General features: G+C 38.9%; 1 protein-coding gene across 2 annotated transcripts in view; it reads right to left on the bottom strand.

Moving 5' to 3' along the window:
* Positions 1 to 4,796: 4,796 nt before the first annotated feature.
* NDUFA9 (NADH:ubiquinone oxidoreductase subunit A9) overlaps positions 4,797 to 26,344 on the bottom strand; it is a 46,939-nt gene continuing 25,391 nt past the window's right edge. For both annotated transcript variants that reach the window (XM_058282617.2, XM_071210133.1), the window contains exons 8-12: positions 25,720 to 25,787; positions 24,654 to 24,730; positions 15,748 to 15,843; positions 12,250 to 12,316; positions 4,797 to 9,184 (exon numbers count right to left, since the gene is read on the bottom strand). In XM_058282617.2, coding sequence (XP_058138600.1) covers positions 9,014 to 9,184; positions 12,250 to 12,316; positions 15,748 to 15,843; positions 24,654 to 24,730; positions 25,720 to 25,787 — 479 coding nt within the window. In that variant the 3' untranslated portion in view covers positions 4,797 to 9,013. The remainder of the gene's footprint in view (positions 9,185 to 12,249; positions 12,317 to 15,747; positions 15,844 to 24,653; positions 24,731 to 25,719; positions 25,788 to 26,344) is intronic.

The following is a 26,344-nucleotide window of genomic DNA, read 5'->3' as shown; positions in this document are numbered from 1 at the left end:
ATACATGGTCTACTGACTGGTCTCCCTGCCTCCAGTTCTACCCCCTTCTGATAATATTCTATACAGTGCAGCCAGAGTACTCTTTCCAAAACTTAAATCTGATGTCACTGTTTTGCTTCAAGCCTTTCAGTTGCTCCTATTTCTAGCTGGATGAAGTCAAAACCCTTTAGCATGTTGTACAAGGTCTGCATGATTGAATCCTGTCTACTTGCCCAGCCAAGTTTCTTCCTAAACTTGGTCTTTGCACATGCTGTTTCCTCTGGAAATGCCCTTCCCCTTTTCTTTCACTACATGGTATGCTAAATTCCTATTCATCCCGCCATGTCCCATTTAAACATCACCTTCCCTGGGATGCTTTTCTGAACTCCTCATTCAGTCATATGCTCCCTGCATCCCTGTGGTGCTTTGCTTGCATCTCTGAAATACCATTACCTGGCTGTATTTTAATTTATAAAATACAGCTTACGTATCTGTCTTCTCCACTAGACTTTTGCTCTTAAAGACAGAAGCAATATCTCCTTCACTCTAATTTACAGAATCTAGCATAGAATTTGACATATAATAGAGCTTCAATAAAGGTTTAATAAAAGAATAAATAAATTAAATAATACAGTGACTTCCTAGTGATTTGCCAAAATATTTTCTTAAATAAAATGTGTTTTTCCTTTCTAAACCCACAACTCTATAGCTTCTCATTTCATCCAAGATCTTGAGTCATCAAGTATCATCCCTCTTAGGATTTACTTACTTCACTAGATATTAAAAGTACTATAAAGCTGCAATAATTAAAAATAGAATCCAACTTGACCCAATATGTAACATGTCAATGAAGCTCCAAAAAGACACCCTACTAGAGACAGATTGATTTATAATTATAGCCAACACCCACATAGCATTTATTCATGTGCCAGGCACTCTTCTAAATGCTCTACATATATGAGTTCATTAAATTCTTATACCATATGAGTAGATACTATTATTACACCCATTTTACAGATGAGCAAATAGATCAGTTAATTAACTTACCCAAGATCAAGTAACTATTGGAGTTGGGATTTGAAACCAGCAGTCTGCCTCCAGAATCCATACTTTTAATCTCTATCCTATGACAAAGATGGCATGACACATTATTGGCTAAAGAGAAGATATTTAGTAAAGAATAAAAAAGGGAAAGGAAGTTACAGCTTCACTACATACTATAAATTTAAATTCAGATGTCTTAGAAGTTGAAACATTAAAAAATATAAGAAAATATAGGTAGGTATTGATTTGATATGGAAACGGGAAGAATACTAGAAGAATTCACAAAGGAAAAATTCAATAGATTTAATTAAATAAAAGCATAAGCTTCTATATATTTAAAGTCAAGTACAGGGAAGCGGACTTGGCGCAGTGGTTAGGGCGTCCGTCTACAACATGGGAGGTCCACGGTTCAAACCCCAGGCCTCCGTGACCCGTGTGGAGCTGGCCCACGTGCAGTGCTGATGCGCGCAAGGAGTGCCCTGCCATGCAGGGGTGTCCCCCACGTAGTGGAGCCCCACGTGCAAGGAGTGTGCCCCGTAAGGAGAGCCGCCCAGCGTGAAAGAAAGTTCAGCCTGCCTAAGAATGGTGCCGCCCACACGGAGAGCTGACACAAGATGACGCAACAAAAAGAAACACAGATTTCCATGCCGCTGACAACAATAGAAGCGGACAAAGAAGATGACACAGCAAATAGACACAGAGAACAGACAACCGGGGCAGGGGGGAAGGGGAAATAAATAAATAAATAAATCTTTAAAAAAAAATAAGTCAAGTACAGTACAGCCCGGAGGGGAAAGCAGAGATTGCCCACCATCGTGCTTCATCATGTGGCAGTTGACTTGGGCAAAAAAGCACTTCTTACGGTGCATGGAGTTGGGCTTTTCACAGCCTTGGAACTATAAGCTTCAACCCCCAGTAAATACCCTTTATAAAAGCCAACAGAGGAGCAGATGTGGCTCAAGTGGTTGAGTGCATGCTTCCTACGTGGGAAGTGCCAGATTCGTCTCCGGTGCCTCCTAAAAACAAAAACAAACAAACAACAAGCAAACATCAAACTCAGGAAAGCTGATATGGCCTGAGGGTTGAGTGCTGGCTTCACACATACAAGGTCCCAGGTTCAATCCATAGCCCTGGTACCTCAAAAAGAAAAAGCCAATTACACATTTCTGGTACTTTGCATTGGCAGACCTTTGGCAAACTAAAAACAAACTCACCCATTTGCATTTCTGGTATTTTGCATTGGCAGACCTTTGGCAAACTAAAAACAAACTCACCCATTTGCATGACCAAACCTAGAGTCTGGCAGTACCCAGAGTGGGAGAGGATGTAGGGAAGACACTTGCACCTGCTGATGGGAGGCAGAGGACCTGGCTATTCCACCTGTGGCTTCACAGGACCTAGAGTGTGCACCAGGAAACACTGACAGCTCTGCTCCCTATTCATGACAAATGGAAACCCAATGTCCATGGAAAAGCATAAACCAACTATGGTATATTTATGTAATGGTAATTCTAAATTAATTACAGCTATTATATCAACATCAATAGATCTTGAAAACATTTGATAGTATCTCACATTTTTACACATACAAAATATACTGCTTAAGCATGTATATATATATATAAAACACGAATTTAAAGACATGGCCTGGATGGGGTTCTTTACCAGGGGTCCACAGACCCCCAAGGGGACCCTGGAAAGATTTCAGGGGGTCTTTGAGCTTGAATTGAAAAGAATCAACTTATTATCTTTATTTTCTCTAACACCTAATGGAAATCTAGCATTTCCTTCACTTATGAATGTATGCAATAAATTACAGTAGTATTCATTTCATTATCACATTACAGTTTTTACATATCTCAACAAATTGCTTACGCTCATCCATACTTCAAAATTATGGTAGTTGTTAGACCAGATGCTAGATCACACGTGATCACAGTCCTGCTGTGTACCAACTATTGTACAACATAGTTGGCCAGCTCTCTGGCAACACAGAATTTCTAAATGTTTACTGAAAATGACCATTTGAACTGTATTAGGTTATCAGGTATTGAAATTATGGGTAAGTTGTAAAACATAATTTTGAATGATCCTAAATTTTAATTTAAAGAATGCCGATGTTGACTGTCCTAAAACTATCTGCCACTGTATTCTGAGAAGGGGTCTGTAGTTTTCACCTGACTGGCAAAGGGGCCCATGAAACAAAAAATGTTAAGAACCCCTGCCCCAAATTCACATGAGTGAGCCAAGTCCTCTGGAAAGGGAGAATGGAATTGGAGGGGTCAGAAGGCTTCAACTTCTCTGTAATGTTTTATTTTGTATTAAAAAATCAGAAGCACGATAATGTTAACATTTGTTGACTCTGGGTGCTGGATAACAACTGTTTGTTATCTTGCAATATTTTTTCTGTATGCCTTTTAATTTTCAAAAAAAAAAAAAAAAGAGTCAAGTAACCAAGTGGAAAAAACATTTGCACCCTATGGTATATGACATACCTTTTACTATATAAAATGTTATTACATGTAGATTTTTTTTAAATGGTCATCTCAATAAGAAAATATGAAAACTCCATTCACAAAAGAAGTTAAATGACCGATAAGCATAGGAAAGACAATTCTAATGATCAAAGAAAAGGATTTGAATAAATATCCTTTATACCCTATAAAATAGACAAAAATTTCAAAAACAGGAATATATTCAGCATTAGCAAGGATGGGGTATACGATTGGTAGGTATATAAATTGTAGTCTTTCTTGAAGCTGATTTCTCAATGGTTATCAAGATCCTTAAAGATGTTCACTCCCTTTAATCTAGTAATTCCCATTTCCTATGGAAATAATTAGAAGTGTGAGCAAAGTGTACAAGCCTGTTCTTTGCTGAATTACGTATAATATTGAGGTGATTTATGGGATTTATCACATCAGTGCTGGTCCCTCATCTCCAAACTGGACATATGTAGTTTGAAGATTTATATCATGGTCACTTCCCTACCTTCTGTAATAATTTTCTCCAAGGATGGGAATAACTCGCACTTCAAGTTGTGTTTCTGAGTTTTAACCCTGGGGAACTTGTTACATTATTTCCTTTGTCATTTCTATCAATAGCAGTAAGAACAATTTGACCCTGAAGAAAGAAAGAACAATTTGGCCAGCTGGACCCGGGACCTCTAAGTGTTCCTCCTGATTGGTGTCCCAGTAGTCTTGTCCCTTTTTCTAATTCTCTTCTTTCCCATTTGGCTTTAGCTGAACACTAAGGGCTCCCAAATCTATTTCTTCAGTCCTGCCTTTTGCCAAAACGCCAACCATGAACTTTGAAACTCCCTCCCTAACAATTCTCCCCCATCCCATGAATCCACATGCCTGAAAGCAACACCATCATCCATCAGACTAGTTTCCCTTTCTGATTCCCTCCCCCTTGTCCTGGCCCTGCTCAGGAGTTCCGACTTTATTGTGGGGAGAACCATTTAGCATTTTAAAGCAAGGGAATTAAATTCCAAGCTTATAAGGTAAAGTGAGATTTGGAATGAGTAGAGACCAGAGGTAGAAAAGACCAGTTAGGAGGTCCTTGAGTAGAATCAACTTTTTACTTTTCTTTGTATCCCTAGCACCTAACACAATGTCTAAAATGACATGAGAGTTCAGCTGAATTGAGTCTAGTAGAAAATTTTGCAATAGATAAGGAAGGCAACTGAACCAGGATCACAGGAAGATTTGTTGAACAAGTCAATAGCACTCACATTTATCAGCAGGTAGCATAAAAAATATTCTTCGTTGTTGCCATTGCTTTAAAAATTTTTATTATGCTAACAAATTACAAAATAACATTGCCCATTTTAACGACTTTCAAGTTTACAATTCAGTGGTGTTATTTACATTCACAATGTTATGCTTTCTTTGTTTTTATTTCAAAATAATGAGCCCCACAAAACCAATACGATCCACGTTTAGAGTTCTGGATTTAGAATCAGAAGATATGGGTTAGAATACAGATTGCCATTTACAGGCTGTGCAACTTTAAGTAAATCTACCATAGTTCTCCTTATCTGTAGAATGGAGATGTCCATTGAGAAATTACAGGCTGAGCTGCAAGGCAACAAAAATGTTTATATGGGGTCTTAGAATTGCAATTTGGGGATCACAGATTCAGGTAGCAACCAAGCAAGAGTTTATAAAGAAAAAGATTACATAAATTGTTTGTAAAGAATTATGATTGATCCATGAATGTGGAATGTCTTTCCATTTGTTTGGATCTTTAATTTCTTTTAACAGTGCATTGTAGGTTTTGGTGTACAATTTTGCACTTCTTTTTAAAAATTTGTTCCTAAGTATTTTAATCTTTTTTATAGTATTGTAGATGCGATTGTTTTCTTGATTTCATCTTCAATCTGTTCATTGTTGGTGTATAGAAATACGATTAAGTTTTATATTGCTCTAATAAAATAAAGAATTATGATCAGTGGACATTTGGGGCTTTCCAAATGTCATTCAAGTTAGATGTTTACTGATTACTCTTGAAGTTGGTTCGCGGCATCCAGATTCCTCAGAAACATTTCTGCTCTTGGATCTGGCATACCGTGGCCATTTGTGACATCTGGCAGAGGTGTGCACATGATTAACTTCCTGAATGGCCTCTCGACTCCCATTTTAACTCTCTTAGCCCTAGAAACTCCCTTTTGTTTTATCTCTCTTCCCAGAGATAATACCTACCTCTTAGGATTATTGTGAGTCTAAAGGTCTTGCTTACCATATTTATAAAAGTGTGTGAAATGAGTAAAGGTAGAGATAGTCTTAGAGGTATTTGACATCCCAAGTAAACTCCAGGAATTTTTAAATGAATGGATAAATGCATGGATGCTTTATTTACTATGATCGTGAAACTCACTAAAGAAACTCAAAAGTGTAGACGCTTTGCTTTTTATTCAGCCTCTATTCCAGTTTTCCTAGTAATTCATCCATGATTTTGTTTCCATTTTGATTTAGGACAGCCTAAGCATTAATCTTAAAGAATATATGTTCATTTTTTTGTGTTTCACCAAGAAAAAAACTTCATTTGCTTCTTTGAAAATCTACCATCCCACTCTTGTTAGAATCTCCCAAATGACATTTCTTGTGAACTCAAGGAGAAGGGAGGGAGGAAAAAAAGAACAAGTCCTGAAGAAGGTGGTAAAGTGTTAGAATCAGTTCAAAGAAATAAATGTGCCCTAGAGGCAAAAATGGCCTCCTTCAAAGAGGGCGAGGGAAGTCAGCTAAAGCTCTGCTGGACAGAATTTACATGTCATCACATAAGAATTGTTTTCACATTGCTATCAGTTATTAACAGCTTACAGTTATAAAATAGCTTCTCTAGGATCAGAAGCAGGCAACCAGGAAGGTGTTCTCATCTAGAGTCCAGGCTCCAGATAAGGCACACTTTTCCACTGAAGCTCAAGTTTTCCTCTACACTTCCATTTCCTATTGTCCTATTTATGAATTGCTTGACCCCAGAAGGGATTTGTGTTTGCTTACCGAGAGGCTCAAGAGTGGTCACTTCTTTTGTTTTCTACTTGGTTTCTTCAATTATAGAATGTGGAGGCTGGACTAGATAATCTCTAAATTCCCTTTCAACTCATTAAGTGGAGTTACTCACTTCTGCTCCCATCCAACACACCTTACCACTTGCAATAAATTATTCATCCCTATTTGGCTATTCAGGTCCTTATCAGAAAAGCAGAGTAGTCACTTTCACTTGTGCTAAGGTGTTAATGGGTGATGTTTTATTAATATGACACTTGATCTTCTGCAACATCTACTTCTACAGCTTCAGTTACCAATGCCAAACCATCATCACTTTCACAAAAGCACTCCAGGAGAGTCACCTCTAAACATCTCTGCCAAAAAGTCCCAAGTATCCATCAGCAAAGACACTCACCACATAAGGCTGTGCCCCCCACCCTCCCAATAACCCCTCATCTTCAATCCAGCCTTGGAGAGAGGAAAATTTGTTGGTAAATGGTGGGGGAGATGAGTGGAGACAGAAAAGAAGCTGACCATACAGTCTTCCCGAGGGGGTTGGAGAAGAGATTTGAGGTTAACTAGCTCAGGTTTTGATCATTACATGAGACAGTGTTCTAATTACCAAATTGAGCCCACTTTTGAGATTTTATTACAGAATTTAAACGGTTATTACCTTAACAAGACCAGAGCAATTTGGGGTCGGATGGAGTTTTCACCTAGAGTAAAAGGATCTCTCCCCCCTACTCATTCATTCATTCAACAAATATTGAGCACTTAGTAGGTGTCTGGCACTGTTCTAGGTGCTGGGGATATAGCAGTGACTGTGACAGACGAAAATCCCTCCTCTCACATGGCTTACATTGTAGTTGAGATTTTAAAGGAAAATTTTGAAGCAAAAATAGTATTTGAATACATCAGGAGGTTTAACATACACTTTCATATTACTATTATCACCTCACACTATCCTAATGTTTGCGGCTAATCTGTCTTTTACCTAGATCTGGGCTCTCTCCCCATTCACCAGCTGACATACTAGGTCCCCTCCACCTCAGGCTACTCGTCTTTGCACTCCTCAACCTTTCAGCCAGCTCTGGCTCTCACTCTCTCAGGTCTTTCCTTCACAGGCAAGGTTTCTTCAAATGCTCCATTCTACCACAACTGCCATTCGTTCCTTAACTTTCTAAGTAAATGTGGTATCCTTCTCCTGAAATTCCTTCCTGGAATAAGGCATCCGTTGTATAGCCAGATAGATCTGGGTCAGAAAATAGCTCAGCTACTTACTAATTCCCTGTTTCCATCACTTAAAGGATACAGTCCTTCCCTCTCGGGAATATCAGTTATTAAGTCAGGAAACAAATGTATGCATATTACATGCCAGGCTCAGTATTTTACATACGTTATCTCATTTCATTCCTCACCACAATGCATAATGCAGGTATTATCATCCGAATTCTTCACACAAGGAAACTGAGGCTGAAAGAGGAGTCAGATGACTTGTACATGATCTCACTGCTAAGAGGCGGTGGAGCTTCTATTTGATCCCATTTCTGTGCAGAGCTCACTGGCTAAACTGTTCTGCGTCACCTCCAAGATAGAGTTTAAACTCGTCATTCTCCCCGCCCCCCCAATGCTCTCTGCCCCTAATGATCACTGGCTCCTCTTTCAAGCCCCAGTGCATCTGTTCGTGCTGTTCTCTTTGCTCTAAATGCTTGCTTCATCATCCAAACACACACAAGTTCACATCCACACATTTGAGCTGGCTATGCTTCAAGACTCAGCTTTTTAAAAGTCCATTTCTTGTGAGTTTGCTGATCCTTTCAGAGATAACCTCTCAGAGCCCCTCTTAAGTAACCCTATATATGCCTGCATTATAAAACTTAGAGCTGTCATTAATGTTAATTTCTGTGTAGTGACCTTTGAGCCAAGGAAAGGCAAGGAGACACTCTGGAGAACCCTGGAAGAACAAATGGAATTCAGAGTAGAACCAGAAGGTAAGTAGACTTGTTTAATTACACAAGGGTAATGATAAAGAAAGGGGGATTGGGACGGGATTCCAATCTTGCAGGGTCTCAGCAGCAATGAGGATCAGGTAATGTGTAACATGAAGCCACTAGGGATTGCAAGTGTACCCCTCAGAGGACCTGGCACGAAGTCCTCACAGGAACAGCCCCTACGGATGGAGACTTGGCTTATCCCTCCTTATCATGAAACGAATCACCCTGGACACCCTTGTCCCAGGCTGTACACTCAGGATACAATCCCTGGCCATGTGTGTATATGTGTGTGTGTATAAATATACACAAGGGAAGTTATATTCAAGTTCTAAATACTGGATTTCTCATTTTACAAATCAAGAAAGAAAGTGCCACAGAAATTAATCATAGATGTTTTAATAGAGGGATCTTATTCATTATGTACAGAATTCTCTGACACAGGTAGGCTGGTTGCTAGCCAGGTGGCCTGAGTGACACGAAAGGCCAGGGGCTAATCCAGGGGCACTAAAGGTTTACTGTCTTGGCTGGCTTCACATCCTCAATTTCAGAAGACAGCCAGCGGTAAGTGCGGTGACAGCGCAGCACCTCGATGGCCTTGAGCTCCAGGGGTGTCGCCTGAATACCAAGGTCTTCTAAGCCAGGTAGGTGAGGCAATTTCCTATCTGTGATGTGAACCTTTGGATACATAAAGAACCACAAAGAGCAATGAAAATTGGCCAAGAACATCAGGTACTGCCCTTGAGCTGGCCTGAGTCAATTACTGCAATTCGATTGACTTCAAGGAATTTGTGGCAGTTTCTGATACCTGAAACTCAAAATGGCAAGGTCACCAAATATCAAACCAAAGCATCCCAGCACTATCCATAAGCACAGAACATTGTTATTCTATATGAGAAATTCCACAGATTTCAACAGAAACAAACCTCGAGAGGCCAAGCCCAACTCATTAATTACATTTGCCAGGGATGGTTTTACAGGGCGAGTTCAGTAATTAAAGGGGAACTAAAACAGAACCTATTCCTGAATTCTCCCTTGTGCCTGTTCTCTGAACATGGACTTTCTGCCTCAGTTTCTAACTGATGAATTATGGAGATAGTGTAAGAGATAAAGTGTTGGTCCAACTATACTTATCTGCCTGACCAACGCTCATTATAGATCTAAGGAACCAATCCCAGCTTGTTTGCAGGAGAGGCAAATGAACTATAACACTCTCAAAAGCATACAAAAGAATGAATGTGTAAAGAGAGCAGCACTGATCATTCTCCCAACCAGAAAGTCTGCAATTCTTAGAAGGGCTCAAAACTCAAGTGTTCTGGGAAGCAGATGTGGCTTAAGCAACTGGGCTCTACCGTAAAGGAGGTCCAGGGTTTAATACCTGGGGCCTCCTGGTAAAGGTAAGCTGGCCCACGTGGAGTGCCACCCCATGCAGGAGCGCCAGCCAATGCAGAGAGCTGCTGCAGCATGATGATGCAACAAAAAGAGATACAGAGAAGAGACAATGAAAGACTTAGCAGGCTGGGACCTGCGGTGGTGGCAAGAGAATGATTGCCTCTCTCCCACTAAGGAAGGTCCCAGGATCGGTTCCCAGAGACACCTAATGAGAATACAAGCAGACACAGAACACACAGCGGATGGACACAGAGCAGACAATGGCGGGATGGGGGAGAAATAAATCTTTAAAAAAAAAACCCAAGTGTTCTAAAATTTATTCAGCCAACTGCTCCAACACTTTCTCAATAAAGGGAAGAGGCACATTAGTGTAAGACAAACTAAGGTGTCTGACAATCAGTCCTCCTGCATGGATCTCACAGGAACATAGAAGGAACATCCAGAAAATGTCAGAGGTGGAGATGATGGCTGCCACTCACATCTTTTTCCTGAGAACCAGGTTCTCATCTTGACACTTTAGGTAACAAAGGACAATCTGACTGCTCCTTGCCAATATCAGGTCTAGACATCTTCAAAGGTAAAGACGTACAGTGTTTTTATTTTATTGTGTAGCCTCCATTGAAACACTTCCTCATATAGTGGGTAAATGAAGAATGAAGAAGACTAGCATTGGAGGCAGCAATGGGAAGAGGCAGAGATCTGGAACTCAACACACTGTAGAGGGACAAGAGTGGAAGCAGGAGACTGGTTAGAAGAATAGTAAAGGGGGAAAAAAGGAGCTCAAAAATCTAAGTTTGGAGACAATACCTTCCTGTAAGCTGAAAATGTTCGATATTATAATGAAAATTTTCATAATAAAAAGTTAAATAAGAGAGTGGATGTGGCTCAAGGGGTTGGGCCCCTGCTTCCCATGTGGGAGGTCCCAGATTCAGTCCCCAGTGCCTCCTGGAAACAAAAAGCAAACAAACATAACCAGCTCAGAGGAGCTGATGTGGCTCAGTGGTTGAGTACCAGCTTCCCACACGAGATCGGGTTCAATCCCTGGCCCTGGTACCTCAAAAAAAAAAAAAAAAAAAAAGTTAATAAAAAGGCATGAACAGGGAGAAGCCATAAGATTTGGCATGTGTTTAGGGAATTTCCAGTAATATTTGATAATGGTTTAGATCTATGTTGTCTAATACAGCAGCCAGTAGCCAGATGTGGCAATTTAAATCTACATTAAAATTAATTAAAAGCAAATAACGCTAAAATTTCATTTCTTTCCATCACTGCACACAGTTCCATGGGACAGGGCTGGTCTAGATCTAGACTTAATGGGGAAGGAAGAAATCAAGAGTGATTCTGGCATTTTTAACTTGAGTAACAAAGTGAATGGTGATAGCATTAAAAGAGATGAGCGAGGCCAGGAAAGAAGCAAGTTTGCAGTTTAAATATGGACATGTTATGCCTCAGATGACATTACTATATCTAAAGAGCTTGATCTAAGAGTCTGAAGCTCAGAAGGGTGAAGAGGGCTGGAGAGAACATTGCAGCCATGAACTTATAGACAGCAGCTGGAGCACAAGACTAGGGAAGGATCATTTAGAGATGGAGTAAAGACAGTCAAGGGAAGGACTGAGGACCAAGTCCTTGGGTTTCCCAACATCTAGAGATCAGGAAGAAGAGAGTGAACTAGGAAGAAAGACTGAAATGCCTGGCCTGGAAAGAGGAGGAAAATTAAGAGAATGTGGAAGGGACTGGAATCCAGAGGGAAAGACAGGGTGTCAAGAACAGAAGGGTCCCTCCCCTCTGACCAATGCTGCTCACAGATGGAGTGAGGTGAGGTCAGAGGACTGACTGCTGGATTTGAGAGCATGGCGATAACAAGTGACTTTGGAAAGAGCAGTTTAGTTTTGGGGGTGAGATGGGAATAAAAACGGGATAAGAAAGAACAAAGTAAGAAGCAAACAGCAGGTAGCGATAACTCTTGAGGAGTTACGATACAAAAGGACACACACAATGGGACAGTAGCTAGAAGGGACACAGGGTGAATGGGGGAAGAGGAGTACCTTTAAAATGAAAAAGGGGGAGTTATTAAGTTATGTTTGTATGCTGGTGGCAATGAGCCAGCAGAGAGAAACCAATAAAGAAAGAAAGAAGATAATGGATGAACAACACCTGGCACAGGTTGGGGGTGGATGGGATTCAGCACACAAGTAGAGGAGCCGACCTTAGACAGAAGGAAGTCCAACAGACAAGAGCATGAGAATAATCCAAGCAAGCAAGCAAGCAAACCAACCCAAATCTTAATTATCCGTCCACAGCACTCTGCCCAGCATCTGTCCAGGCAGATGTTACCTGCACTCACTTACCCGCTCCACTTTATCCCTCGTTGTCCACGGCTCAAACGGACTGATTTCAAACAATCTCGCTATCAATCTGAAAAAAGGAATAAATATGGCACATGTGATGAGTGTGTCTATGTTTAATATTTAAGTTAGCCAAAAAGAACCACAGGAAGAGAAGTTGCTATAGAGGGAAGAATTCATTGAATTTCTTTTCTTAAAAAGAAAATAGCCAATATCCCAGCACCAGCAGGTGTGAGGTTATCTTTACTTTTTAGTCCCAGTTCCATTCCCCGACCTAGCTGGAAGTTCTGTAATTGCTGGTAAGCCTTGCTCTCCACCAATGTGACAAGGTACCTTAAAAACTGAAAAATAAAACACAACTACCACCACCAACAATACAAAGAAGATCCAATATTCAATGAAACTGAGATTCTACTTTAATTTAAGCCTCAAGACATTCAAATATGCTTCTGTTAAGGATCCAAGGTAAACTGTGTGGTGTGCAAAATATAAAATGTAATTCCTGAGTGCAGGGACCCCTAGGGAGTAAACATATCCAAAAGGAAGGAGACAGCTAAGATCTATGACTCAAATCAGGAAGAGAATACAAAACCCAGGGTGAGAGGGGCTGCCTGTCTTGATTCATGCCTCTTTTCATCACTAATGGAAACTGAGGGTTTTCCTGAGGCACTATCTTAAATATCTGCAGTGGGTTTTAAACTAATGTCTAAGGAACCCTAGGAATTCCTTGGGATGCTCACAGAAGACTGAGGGCAAGGGATAAGGGTATATGCTCTGAATATCAACCCATCACTACAACCAGCAGAATTCATTAAGCAACAGGTTCCACAGCTTTTAAAAGCTTGAAAAACACCGTTCAAATGGGTGGTATAAATAAATGAAAAAGGAAGCTGAAGACTATTCAGAATTTCTCCAGCAACATATTAAAGCCTCAAATTCCCGAAAATCTGTCCCAATAGCAGAAAAAGACAAGTGATTGGGCTAACATAACTCAATAAAAAGACCCCTTACAAACCTCCCAATCTGTGCTCTAGTTCTATGTTAATACAACTTTCTGCATTCTACTTTAGTGCCCTTTGTGGGTGATGCATGTGCATATGTCAACTCGACTTACAACTCTCAGTTTTATATACAACCATAAAGTCCCTCACTGCGATCTGCCTTATACCCCCTCCACTGCACTGAAACTTTGTTCCTAAGCCAGTGGGTACTTCTGGGAACCCTTCTCTTCCTTGACTTTTCTGCAGTATTTCCTTCATTCCATTCCACAACTAGTAATAGAGGGCTTACTATGTGCCAGGCACTCTTCTAGGTGCTGGAGGTAGAGCCGTGAACAAAACAGCAACACACTCCTTAAAACAGCCATTCCCTTCATAAGACACTCCCTTTGGTATCTAGGCATTCAAACTCACTTTGTTTTCCAGCTAAACATCTGATCACTCTTTTCTATCCTCTTTGATAACATTCTTACTCTGCTGCTTCTTTAAGTAGAAGGACTCCTCACGATTCTGTCATCAGCCCTCCTCTTCCACCCACTCCGACCACTCCACACCATCCACAGCCATGCCCCTAACCCCTGTGTGCTGACGCTGCCCAAATCATCATCTCCAGCCCAGGCTTGCCCCTGAGCTCTGGACCAATACAGCAGCCCACTAGACATCTCCAACATGCCATAGGTATACTAAATTCCACATCCTCCAAATATAACCCACCCATCAGCTTCCCCAAAAGCAGTCTTTTGGCTTTGTATACCCTGTATCTGTTTATAGAATATAGTGGTTAAGAGCTTGGGGAACAAGTAGGACAATACAGGTAAAGAGCTCATAAAGGTGCTGTTACTGAGCAAACACTCAATATATGCTAGCTATCCTTACCCTAGCTTAACGCAACGTGTCCTCAGCAGAAGCACAGGCACCAGCCTCAATTCCTCCTTCTCTCACCCTTCACATCCTGCCAATGGCCAAGTCCTGAATCCACCACCTACATAGCTACCAAAAAAATCCATTTCTCTTCCATCCCTGGACTACCATCTCAGTTTAGGGTGCTATCATTTCTTGCTTAGATTACTAAACATTGGCCCAACAGGTCTCCTTGGATCCAATCCATTTTCCACATTACTGAATACATGACCAAACCAAAGAATAATTCTGCACAAGCTATTCCTCTGCTCCCAGACGTTTTTGCTCCCAGTCAAAGGCTCCCAGACGTTTTTGCAACAAATCCAAACTCGCTAACACAGTTTATAGGACCCTTTTAGCACTGGACCTCTGCAACCTCCCCTGTACCAGCTCCTTCTCACATTGTTTTCCCTCCGTGTCAGCCATACTCAATTATTTTCAGTTCTAATACATGAAGCTTATGAACCTGCTATTCTTTTTCTAGAATGCTACTACTACAATCCCTTTCAGCTAACTAATTCTTGGTTCAGATTTTGGTTTTGTCTTCCCAAATCTTCAAGACTGAGCTAAACGCCCAGCTAGTGGTCTCCCATTGGATCCTGTGTTTAACCCCACTGTAGCATTTATCAAGAAGTTTAACAGTCAAAAGAGCAAGCCCTGGAGTAAAAAATACCTTGATACAAATCCTAACTTGACTACTAGGTCACTATATGACCTTGAAGAAGTGACTAACTCCTCCGAGTCTCGGTTTTCTCAGGTTAAATAGTCCTATCAAGAGTACCTATAATACTTTATAATCACTATGAGGATTAAATGAGACAAAGTAAATAGCATGAAAAATAGTACACACTCAATAAATATTATCAACACACTGCATTCTAACCATTTTTTTCTGATACCCCCATTTGACCTTTTTGAGGATTTTCTATAACATCTTGAGTATCTACTACATTGCCTAAGACACAGAAGGCATTTCACACATATTTGTTGAATGAATGAATCACCATGTTGGTTTATAAATCAGTCTCTGGCTAATATGATGTGAAAGTTTCCCTGATCAGACCACTCATGTGTGACCTGAAAATTCCAAGTTTCTAGAGAAGAACTGAACCAAGAAGCAGGGAAAGAAGACAAGGAACCCACATGACCAAGACTGAATCAGTCTGGCTCCTTTCCCCAACTACATGATCAGACATTTTAAAAAGAAGGGTCCCTTCCCCACTTCGGGGTGAGTGGTATGAAACAGAGGGAAACCTGATTGCTCCCTAAATACAATCTGTCAAGCAAGACACTTCTCCCAAATTAAAATCCAGTGGTTTTTTTTTAATTGAAGAATTTGAAAAACTGTGGATTTAGCCTCCCAGTACACAACTGATTCAATCTCAAAGGCACACAGCTTCTCCCATCAACACTCCGATATTTCCCTTTATTAGGTTGCTCTGGTTCTTCCACAGGTTCACCTCATAACACCAGAAGCACCTCCTAGATTAAGAGTCGAGACCTGCCTTCTGACATATCCCCTATAACTCAAGGGAAGGCATCAGGAACAAGTGTATCTTGTTACCTCTTTTCTAGAAGGTGCACAAAAGAAACGTTTACTTACTGATAGGCAAAATGTGGCAAGGGGTATGGGAGGAAGGGCCTATGAGCCATTGCAAAGACGTACTGCACCAGGTCAAAGAGGAGATACCGATTTGGACTACAAAATAGAAAAGATATATAAAGATATATAATTCCTCATATCATTTGCTCCTTGCAAATTTTCTTTTTAATTTGACAAAATACCATTTGTTTTTTTCTAAAAAGGAAACATATACAGGATAGTAAATAAAGATTAGGAAAAAGGAAAATCATCCATAATCCCACTAGCCAAAGATAAAGTTAATAAGTTTAATATATATTCTTCCCATCACCTTACATATATATACATACAATTTTTTGTTTTGTAAATATAAGATTACACCATACACGCTGCAAGAACTTTCTTGGTTAACATTACTCTTGCATATTTAATGGTTGCACATATTCACTATAAATAACCATACTTTTTTTTTCATACATTATTTTACCATTTCCAGTTTGGGGACATTTAAGCTGTTAAAAATGTTTTTCTTTTAGGAAAGAATGCTTAATGAACATTTTTGTAGTAAATATTTGCACTTATCTACGAGGACATATTTATGATACATTTCTAGAAATGGAACTGGGTTGACGTGTATTTTCAAATTTTAAGGCTTTTATTGATTATTTACAAACTACCTTCCAAAAAGGTTATAACAACTTACATGAAATGCTGATAGGAATTCCCCCTCACTAAAAATAAATTTAATCATGAACAGAAACAAAATGTTACTATTCTGCTATATAAAAATGGTACCTCAATGTTTCAGTTAGCATTTCTTTAATACTCGAGATTACTTTTTTCTTTAAATATCCTTGGCCATTTATACTTCTTTCTTTTCTTTCCTCCTCCTGGGGTTCCTGTCTCCAACAACGGTTTTTAAGAATTCTTTGTATTTTAATGATACAGTAGAAAGTACTTTTATTGTTCATAGTTTGCCTTTTAATGGTGCTTACAGTGTTTTTTGAATACAAAAATTTAAACATTTTATTTAACCAAAACTAACACTTTTCCTTTAGAGTTTGGATTCATATTTAGAAATCTCTCTACAGTCACTAGCGATATAAATTGCCATATATTTTTGTCTAATGGTTTTTTTTTTAAGATTAATTTTTTATTGATTTCTCTCCCCTTCCCACCCCACCCCCCGGTTGTCTGCTCTCTGTGTTGTCCATTCACTGTGTGTTCTTCTGTGTCCGCTTGTATTCTTGTCAGCAGCACCCGGAATCTGTGTCTCTTTTTGTTGCATCATCTTGCTGCATCAGCTCTCCATGTGTGCAGGACCACTCTGGTGCAGGCTGCACTTTTTTTCACGCTAGGTGGCTCTCCATATGGGGCACACTCCTTGCATGTGGGGCTCCCCTACACGGGGGAGACTCCTGAGTGGCACGGCACTCCTTGAGCACATCAACACTGCGTGTGGGCCAGCTTGCCACACGGGTCAGGAGGCCCTGGGTTTGAACCTTGGACCTCCCATATAGAAGGCAGATGCTCTTATCTGTTGAGCCAAATCCACTTCCCTCTAATGCTTTTAAGGTTTTTTTTTAAAACCATAAAATAAGTTCCTATTGGCACTTAGGTTTGTACATGTTATACGATAAAGATGTAATTATATTTTCCCCAAGTAATCAGCGAATTAGTTCAACACCATTTACTGAATAATCTGCATTTCCCTCTTACTTGAAATGTCACCCTTATCACAGACTATATTTCTACATAAATATAGGTCTGTTTCTGGACTTTCTGTTCTATTCCACTGATCTGAATAGTTTTGTAGTTAGTAGAACCCGGCTTTAATTTAATAATTAATGCATTATAATATATTTTAATTTTTCTTCACCCATCTTCCTAACCCCTTTTGCTTTAGCAAGCCTGTGATAGTTGAATGAAGGTCAATCAGTGAGAACTTCCTCATCCTGGCATCTCACCAAAAAAACCCAAAATGAAACAAAACAAAAAACCCAAATAAAGAAAATGTTAGCTAAAGAAAATATTAGACAACCCCTTATATAACTGCCTCCAAATACTAGGATGATTTGTAAGGATCACTAATGGGGCATATAATACATGCCATGCCAAAGAACAACTTATTGTTGTAATGATAAGCAACACTGACATCATGGATAAACTAATTATATATAATATCCTTGCACTTCAGCTATTATAAAAGCTGTGTTCCATTAACTATGACTTGAAGAAGACTGGTTTAAGTGCCCCTTGCTAACAAAGAAAGGCACACTGAAGCCTATGTCCTTTCCCTTAGAGTTCATGGTTCAGGTTTATAAGCACTCCTTTATAAATATCCTCAGCAAAGCCTTGTTCCCTACCCCGCTTTCCACTATACTTGCCTAACAAAACTCTACTCTGGTTTACCCAAGTATTTGCCTTGTCTGTGCCTGAACCGCCAGCAAGACAAAGTTGTTGAGATATACAACTGGGCTGACTTATATTTTTGATCACTAACTTCAGATGGATGCTCAAATCCACTTGGCAATCCTACACTCTCCAAGGAAGTGGTCTTTCTTGTTCTCAGGGAATACTTCATTATCCTCTTCTCTGTCCTCAAATTTTCCATAACTCCTCTGACCCACACCCCCATCCTGCCTTTTAGATGATAATCTCCGTACCTCTTCACATTCCAATGAGAAACTATATTATCTTAAATCCTTATAGCCAAATATTTAATCCTACATGCTTCTATATCTATCTTTAACTTCTTTTCCCTGTTAAAAGTGAAGAAATGTTTTGTTTTCTTTGCAGGCCAATACCATTGTTTGTACTCTGTAATGCACATCTCAGTTACTGAAGGACTTTGTGCCTTTGTTCACTTCCCTATCTCCTGAATCTATTGCTGCCCCTCTCCTGGATCATTCTTATAATTTTATGAATATACTCTAGTATCTCCCCAATTCTGGGCAGGACATAAATCTTCATTAATTTTCAACTAAGATGCTCTATCTCTTTCCTTTGTTCCTTTTTATATTCTCCTGAGTTCCTACGTGTTGTCTCCACTTCCTCTCCTGCTATTCAAAGCTCAACCCAGTCCAGTTTGCTCTTTGTATCATTACTCCAATGAAATTGCTCACTGAGGTCACTACAGATCCCCATGCTGCCACTTTTCTTCCCAGCAGCATCCCACAAGTTGGACCCTCTTTCTTAATGGTCTCTTCTCTGTGCTCTTCAGAACATCAGTCTCCTGGTTTTCCTGCTAAAAAAAGTTTCTGTACTTTCCTTTTCAAGTATTTATTTTATATTATGTTGCCTGATTGCTTGGATCTTGTCACTAGTCCATAGCTCCATTAAGGCAGAAACCCTGGCTATCCCATTCACTATTGCAGGATAATTTAGGAACTGCAAAATTAAACCATTTTAAGTCACAAGTCAATGATTTTCAGCGAATTTACTGAGTTGTGCAATCACCACCATAATCCAGTTTTAGAACACTTTTCATTATCCCAAAGAGCACCCTCATACCCATTTACAATTAATCCTGTTCTTATCCCCAGCCCTAAGCCACCACAAATCTACTTTCTGTCCCTATAGATTTGCCTTTAATGGACTTGTCATATAAGTAGAATCAACAATAAGTCATCTTTAGTGTCTGGCTTCTTTCACACCATAACACTTTTAAGGCGTATCCATGTTGTAACATATCAGTAGTTTTGTTTTTTGTTTTTTTAATTGCCAAATAGTATTCCACTGCATGGATATAACACATTTTATTTATCTTTTTATCAGATGATGGCCATTTGGGTTATTTCCAATTGTGGGCTAGTATGAGAATGCTGCAATGAAGATTCATGTGCAAGCCTTTGGGTGGACATACATTTTCATTTCTCTTAGGAAAATATTTTGGAGTGGAATTGCTGATCTTATAGTAAATTTATGTTTAACTTTTTAAAAAACTAACAGGCTGTTTTCTAAAGTGGCTGTACAATTTTATATTCCCACTAGCAATGTATAACGATTCTTGTTTCTCTGCATCCTCACCACTATTGGTATTGCTTTGGCTGTGAAGTGTAACCTTAATATGGTTTTGATTCATATTTCCCTAATGACCAGTGATACTGAACATACTTTCATTTACCATTAGTATACCTTCTTTGGTGAAATGTCTATTCAAATCTCTTGTCCATTTTTAAATTGGGTTGTCTTCTTATAAATAAATGTTCTTTGTATATTCTATATAAAAGCCTTTCATCAGTTATGTGATCTGTAAATATTTTCTCCCAATCTGTGCCCTATTTTTCATTTTCTTAAGGTTATATTTTAAAATACAAGTTTTAAAATTTTGATAACACTCAATTTATGTTTTTATTTAAGATTTATTTTATTTATTTCTCTCCCCTTCCTCCCCCTCCCCTAGTTGTCTGTTCTCTGTGTTCATTTGCTGCATGTTCTTCTTTTTGTCCACTTCTGTTGTTGTCAGCGGCACAGGAATCTGTGTTTCTTTTTGTTGCGTCATCTTGCTGCGTCAACTCTCCATGTGTGCGGCGCCATTCCTAGGCAGGCTGAACTTTCTTTCGTGCTGGGCGGCTCTCCTTACAGGGCTCACTCCATTCGTGTGGGGCTCCCCTACGTGGGGGCACCCCTGTGTGGCAGGGCACTCCTTGTGCACATCAGCACTGCACATGGGCCAGCTCCACACGGGTAAAGGAGGCCCAGGATTTGAACCGAGGACCTACCATGTGGTAGACGGACACCCTATCCACTGGGCCAAGTCTGCTTCCCTTATCAATGTTTTTATTTTCTGGATCACGCTCTAGATGTCATACCTAAAAAACTGTTGCCTAATCCAAGATCTAGAAGATTTTCTATTTTTCTTCTAGTTTTAACTCTTACATTTAGGTCTCTGATCTATTTTGAGCTAATATTTTTGTGTATGGTATGACGTGACAGTAAGTTCATCTCTTTTGCATATACATGTCCCAGCGCTATTTGTTAAAAACTATCCTTTCTCCTTTGAATTCCTTGGCACCTAGGCTGAAAAGCATATGCCTATTCTTACGCTAATACCTCACTGTCTTGATAACTGTAGTTTTAGAGTAAGTTTTGAAATTGGGACATTTAAGTTCTCCAACTTTATTCTTGATTTTTCTGGGACTTCTGCATTTTCATATAAGTTAATAATCAATTTGTCCAATTCTGCAAAAAAAAAAAGTTTATTGGATTTTGATAGGATTGCATTTAATCTATAGATCAGTTTAGAGAGAGTTGCCATTTTAATATTAATAATATTGACTCCTCCAATCCATCAACGTGGATGTCTTTCCATTTATAGGTCGTCTTTAATTTCCCTGTGCAATGTTTTAGGATTGTCAGTGTACAGGTCTTATACTTCTTCTGTTAAAATTATTCCCAGGTTTTAATTCTTTTTCTGCTATTGTGAATAATATCATTTCCTCAATTTCCTTTTCAGATTGTTAAGTGCTAGTATAAAAATATTGATTTTTATATATTGATCTTGTATCTCGTGACCTTGCTGGACTTATTATTCGTTCTAATAGGCTTCTTTGTGGATCAACAGGTATGTGTTTCCTTCTGTGGTTTATTTTAATAATAACAAACTTAAACTTTGTTTTTAAAGCAGTTTTAGGTTCAAAGAAAAATTGCTCAGCAATTACAAAGTTCTCATATATCCCCCAACTCCTCCCCCACCCACAGTTTCCTGTAACTAACTTCTCACACATTAGTGTGGTACATTTGTTACAATTGATGTATTGATAGATATGTTATTAGTAACTTGAATCCTCAGTTTACATTAGGGTTCACTCTTTGTGAATATCCTTCTATGGGTTTTGACATGTATAGTGTCATGTATCAACTATTATGGTATCACACAAAATATTTCACTGCCCTAAAAGTATCGACTATTACAGTATCATACAAAATATTTCACTGCCCTAAAAATGTCTTTTGCTCTGCCTATTCATCCCTTCCCACACACACCTCCAACCCATGGCAACCACTGATCTTTTTACTGTTTTGATAGTTTTACCTTTCCCACAGTGTCAAACAACTGAAATGTTACAATATGTAGCTTTTTCATACTGGCCTCTTCCAAACAGCAATATATATTTAAAGTTCCTCCATGTCTTTCATGGCTTGATAACTCATTTCTTCTCATTGCTGTGGTGGTTTGGAGTTATGTACCCCAGAAAAAACATATATTCTTACACTTAATCTATTCCTATAGCTGTGAACCTATTCTAAGTAGGACTTTCTGATGAAGTTACTTTGGCTAAGGTATGACCCAAACTATCAAGATGGGACTTAATCCTATTTTTGGAGTCTCTTACGAGCAGAATGAAATTCAGACATAGAGAGAAAGCCAGAGAGAACAGCCAGAAACTGAAAATCAGCAGAACCTGGGCAAGAAGGGAGAGGCCAGGAGAGACTACCATGTGCACTGTCATTTAACAGAGGAGCCCAGGACCCAGGATCACCGGCAGCCAGCCCCAGAATGCCAATCTTCAGGAAGAAAGCATTGCCGTGATGATGCCTTGATTGGGAATCTTTTAGCCTTAAAACCCTGAAATAATTAAGTTCTTGTTGTTTAAGCCAATACATTACATGGTATTTGCTTGAGAAGCTAAGGAACCTAAAACAATTGCTGAGTAATATTCCACTGTATGGATGTATCACAGTTTGTTTATCCATTTACCCATGTAAGAGCATCTTAGATGCTTCCAATTTTTGGTGATTATGAATAAAGCTGCTCTAAACACTCATGTGCAGGTTTTGAGTGGACACGTTTTCAATTCCTTTAGGTAAACACCTACAAACACAATTTCTGGATCATATGGTAAGCCTATGTTCAGCTTTGTAATAACCACCAAACTGTCTTCCAAAGTGGCTATACCTGTTAGCATTTCTACCAGCAATGAATGAGAATTCCTGTTTCTCCACATCCTCACCAGCATCTGGTGTTGTGATGGTTTGAATTTTAGCCATTCTAATAGGTGTATAGTGGTGTCTTGTTTTAATTTGCAATTCCCTAATGATATATGCTCACAACTTGCCATCTGTATATCTTTGGAGAGATGTCTGTTCAGTTCTTTAGCCCAGTTTTAAATTGGGTTGTTTATTTTCTTGTCATTTTAAGAGTTCTTTGTATATTATGGATACAATTCCTCTGTCATATGTGTTTTACAAGTATTTTCTCCCAGTTTGTGACTTGTGTTTTCATTCTCTTAACAGTGTTCTTTGCAAAGCAGAAGTTTTAAATTTTAACAAAGTCTAACTTACTGATTTTTTTTTATGGGTTGTGCTTTGAGGTATAGCTAAGAAGTCATCACCAAACCCAAGGTCACCTAGATTTTCTCCTTTGTCATCTTCTAGAAGTTTTAGTTTTGTATTTTACATTTAGGTCAATGATCCATGCTCAACAGGTATTGAATGAATGAATGAATGACCAATATCATATAACTAATAACTAAAAAGGGGGGAAAAAAAAAAGCGAGGAGCAAAATTAATGTCTTCTGCCTCTGCCTTCGCCTCAAAAGCAAAGCTTTTCCCTGGGGCTAAAGAGACAGAAAGGGAAATGTACATGTGTACTGGCAATTTCATAAGGGAAAATGCCTACACTACCATTGCCAGCATTACTTCCTGTTACTGTGCCAAATAATCAAGAATTGCAAAGAAACTGGAGTGGCTGGGCACAAGTTAAGAGGAAAATGGACAACTTATCCCAAAGTCACTTCCATCAAGTAGTAAACAAGCAAAGTTATTAAAGTCATTTCTGCTCATCTGTTCCTTAGAATCCTTCCCTAAATACCTCTTAACTAGAGCTAGATGCCTTTTGAGTCTAATGTTTTATGGAACACAGTGTTGAACATCTTTTGTGATTAATATTCCTCAAATATATAACTGATTACTTGTTAATATAACAAGTTGGGAACTCAGAGACATACATTTTGCAGTAACTAGTTGACATGGGAAACAATAGTTTTTTTGGCATTGAAAAACTTACTAAACTAAATAACAGTGAAATATAAGTCAACAATGTATGAATTAAATGAATTCAGAATCTTGGAAATATTGTGTCTCCTGGCTTAGAGAGAAAAATGTCATTTTCTCTAGAATATTTATTATGAATTAGGCTATCACTTATTTGTGAAATCAGATCCCCACCTTTTATAGGGTATCAAGTGCTTTTAGTTTACGTCACAGAATGACCGGGTTCTGGGCCAATTATCAGGTGAACTTCCCAATATGGCAGATTGATAACCTGGCAAAAAAAGGTTCTAAACCTAGCTGTGAAATGATTTAAATAATTTCAGATAAGTCACACTTCTTAAATGTGTCACAGTTTCTCAGAGAGCAAATTTCAACAATGAAAACATGTAACAGATGATGAGCCTGCGCATATGCACGGCACCAGTATACAGTACCCCAAACCAGCCATTTCTAACCTTCTGGGGCACTGAAATACCCTATCAAAATTAATTTTATTTTGCAACTGTAGCCACTCTCTAAAAGTGTTTTGTTTGTGTTTTTAGAATTTATAGCAATAACCTTTCATATAATCAAAAGCATCACTGTCATATAAAATCACCCTTGAGGATCACTGGACTAAGTATATGTAATAGTCCAGCATAGTGGTTCTCAGACTACAGTGACAGAAAAATCAGTTGTTAATGCAGTTTCCTAGATTCCTCAACACCTGTTTTAATATAAGCATTTAGGAGATTCAGACACTTGTTGCCTTTGGAAAGCTCTTTGACACGTACTGGCTTCAGTACTACAGTAAATATAGTACAGGAAGACACTGTAAAAATACAGCAAATAAACTTATTAGTAACTTGTTTAGAAATTATTGTTGTCGTAAACTATTATGATTCAATTTAATAGGTAGCACAGTTTTAAAATCAAACCTAGGTACCTACCCAATGAAGGCAAAAGTTTTCCCTCTGGCATCTGGATCCTTAATTGTGTTCACAATTCCTTGGGACACATCTGAAACCTATAAGAAATTATATATTTTTAAGTAATTTTTGAAACAGAGAGAGTAAGGCAGGGAAGGAGAGAAAGACAAAGGGAAAGAAGGAGGAGCAGGCCACCCTAATCACTAAAAAAAGAAAATACGATAAAACAAATAATGGCAATGTCTATTTTTAAGAAAGCTTCTTAAGGAACCCACTTGTCAAGAGTTCACATAATTTTCACATTGGAAGGCTCACCTAAGTACTTCTCTGGTCAGAACATACTTACCTTCAGATGGCTACAAGCCCTTCCTGATTTACCCTCTCCACCTCCTCTCCAATCTGTTACAACTGCCTCCCAGCTCTGTCACTAAGCCATCACAATATACTAGGCTATACCACATGAAATTGTCAATATTTTACTATTTTGAATTTCAAAAATGGTAATTCTATATGGTTAACCAAGTGGTTCTCAACCAGGGGTGATTTGGACCTCCAGGGGACATTTGCAATGTCTGCAGACATTTTTAGTTGACACAACTGGGACAAGGGGGAGGGGGGAGGAAAGGGTGTTGCTCCTAGCCTCTCAGCATGGAATACTCTTCTCAAATTCCTTCACCTGACCTACTGTTAGCCATTTTTAAGATCTCACCTTAGATGTCAATTCCTTTGGCAGGCCTTCTCTCAAGTCTGGATTTGGTGCCCCTCTGAGGTATATTTAGATAAAACCTCTTCTTATCATAGCAATTATGGCAGCAATTAATGGCAGCAATTTGTGTCTGTCTAGTTAATATGTGTGCCCCCAGTGGTGTGTACAGCACCTGGCACATTAAGGGTTCAATTAATTTTTTTAAATGAATGAATGAAAAAAGACCCAGAGAAGACATGTACCTCCTATGTAAAATGAAAATATGTAAAATGAAAACATAACCTGTTGGAACAAGTTAACAAAGAAGAAAAGGATGGAGGTGCTGGGTTGGCATGAGACCAGGATGAATTCAGCCAGAGGTCCTTTGTCCAAGGTACTTACATATACTGGTTGTTTTACTGTCTTCTTGCCCAAGGAAATAAGAGGTACACCACCAAACCAGCGAATATCTGGGCAGAAGAAAGAATGAAAACTATTCTTAGAAGGTCTAATCTACTATAAGATCTACCAATCTCCAGCTTAGCATAATCATTTTGCCTAAAAGCAATAAAGAATTAATGTAGTGATTCCGAGGAAGCTAAAGTTCTTTTAAGAAGCAGCCATTTGTTTTTCAGACAACAAACATGGAAAGTAAAAAGGCCAAATATTTAAAGAGTTGGAGAACAAGGAAAAGAGGCCCAATGGCTTGGCTATTTGTCTTCTACTCTATAAGGATAAATGCATGGCAACTGACCATGTCCCATTCTAAAGAGGAACAAAGGAACCAAGAGATCAATGACAGAGCATAGGCAACCCAGAAAAAAATCGTGGCAAATACAGTAATTTAGTATATGATAACAGTTACTTTAAATTTCTGGGAAATGGAAATATTATTTACTCTATGGTGTTGGGACAGGCTGTTCTGTTATTTGGAAATAAAAGATAACAGTCACTTCTCACTATAAAATGAATCCCAAGTAGAGTAAATTTAAAAGCAAAAAAATTAAAAGAAAAAAAAAAAGCATTT

This window comes from Dasypus novemcinctus, chromosome 20 (genome assembly GCF_030445035.2).
Source record: "Dasypus novemcinctus isolate mDasNov1 chromosome 20, mDasNov1.1.hap2, whole genome shotgun sequence".
In the NCBI taxonomy this organism is placed as follows: domain Eukaryota; kingdom Metazoa; phylum Chordata; class Mammalia; order Cingulata; family Dasypodidae; genus Dasypus; species Dasypus novemcinctus.
The sequence above is the reverse complement of the archived record's forward strand: the minus strand, read 5'-3'. Positions and strand labels throughout refer to the sequence as shown.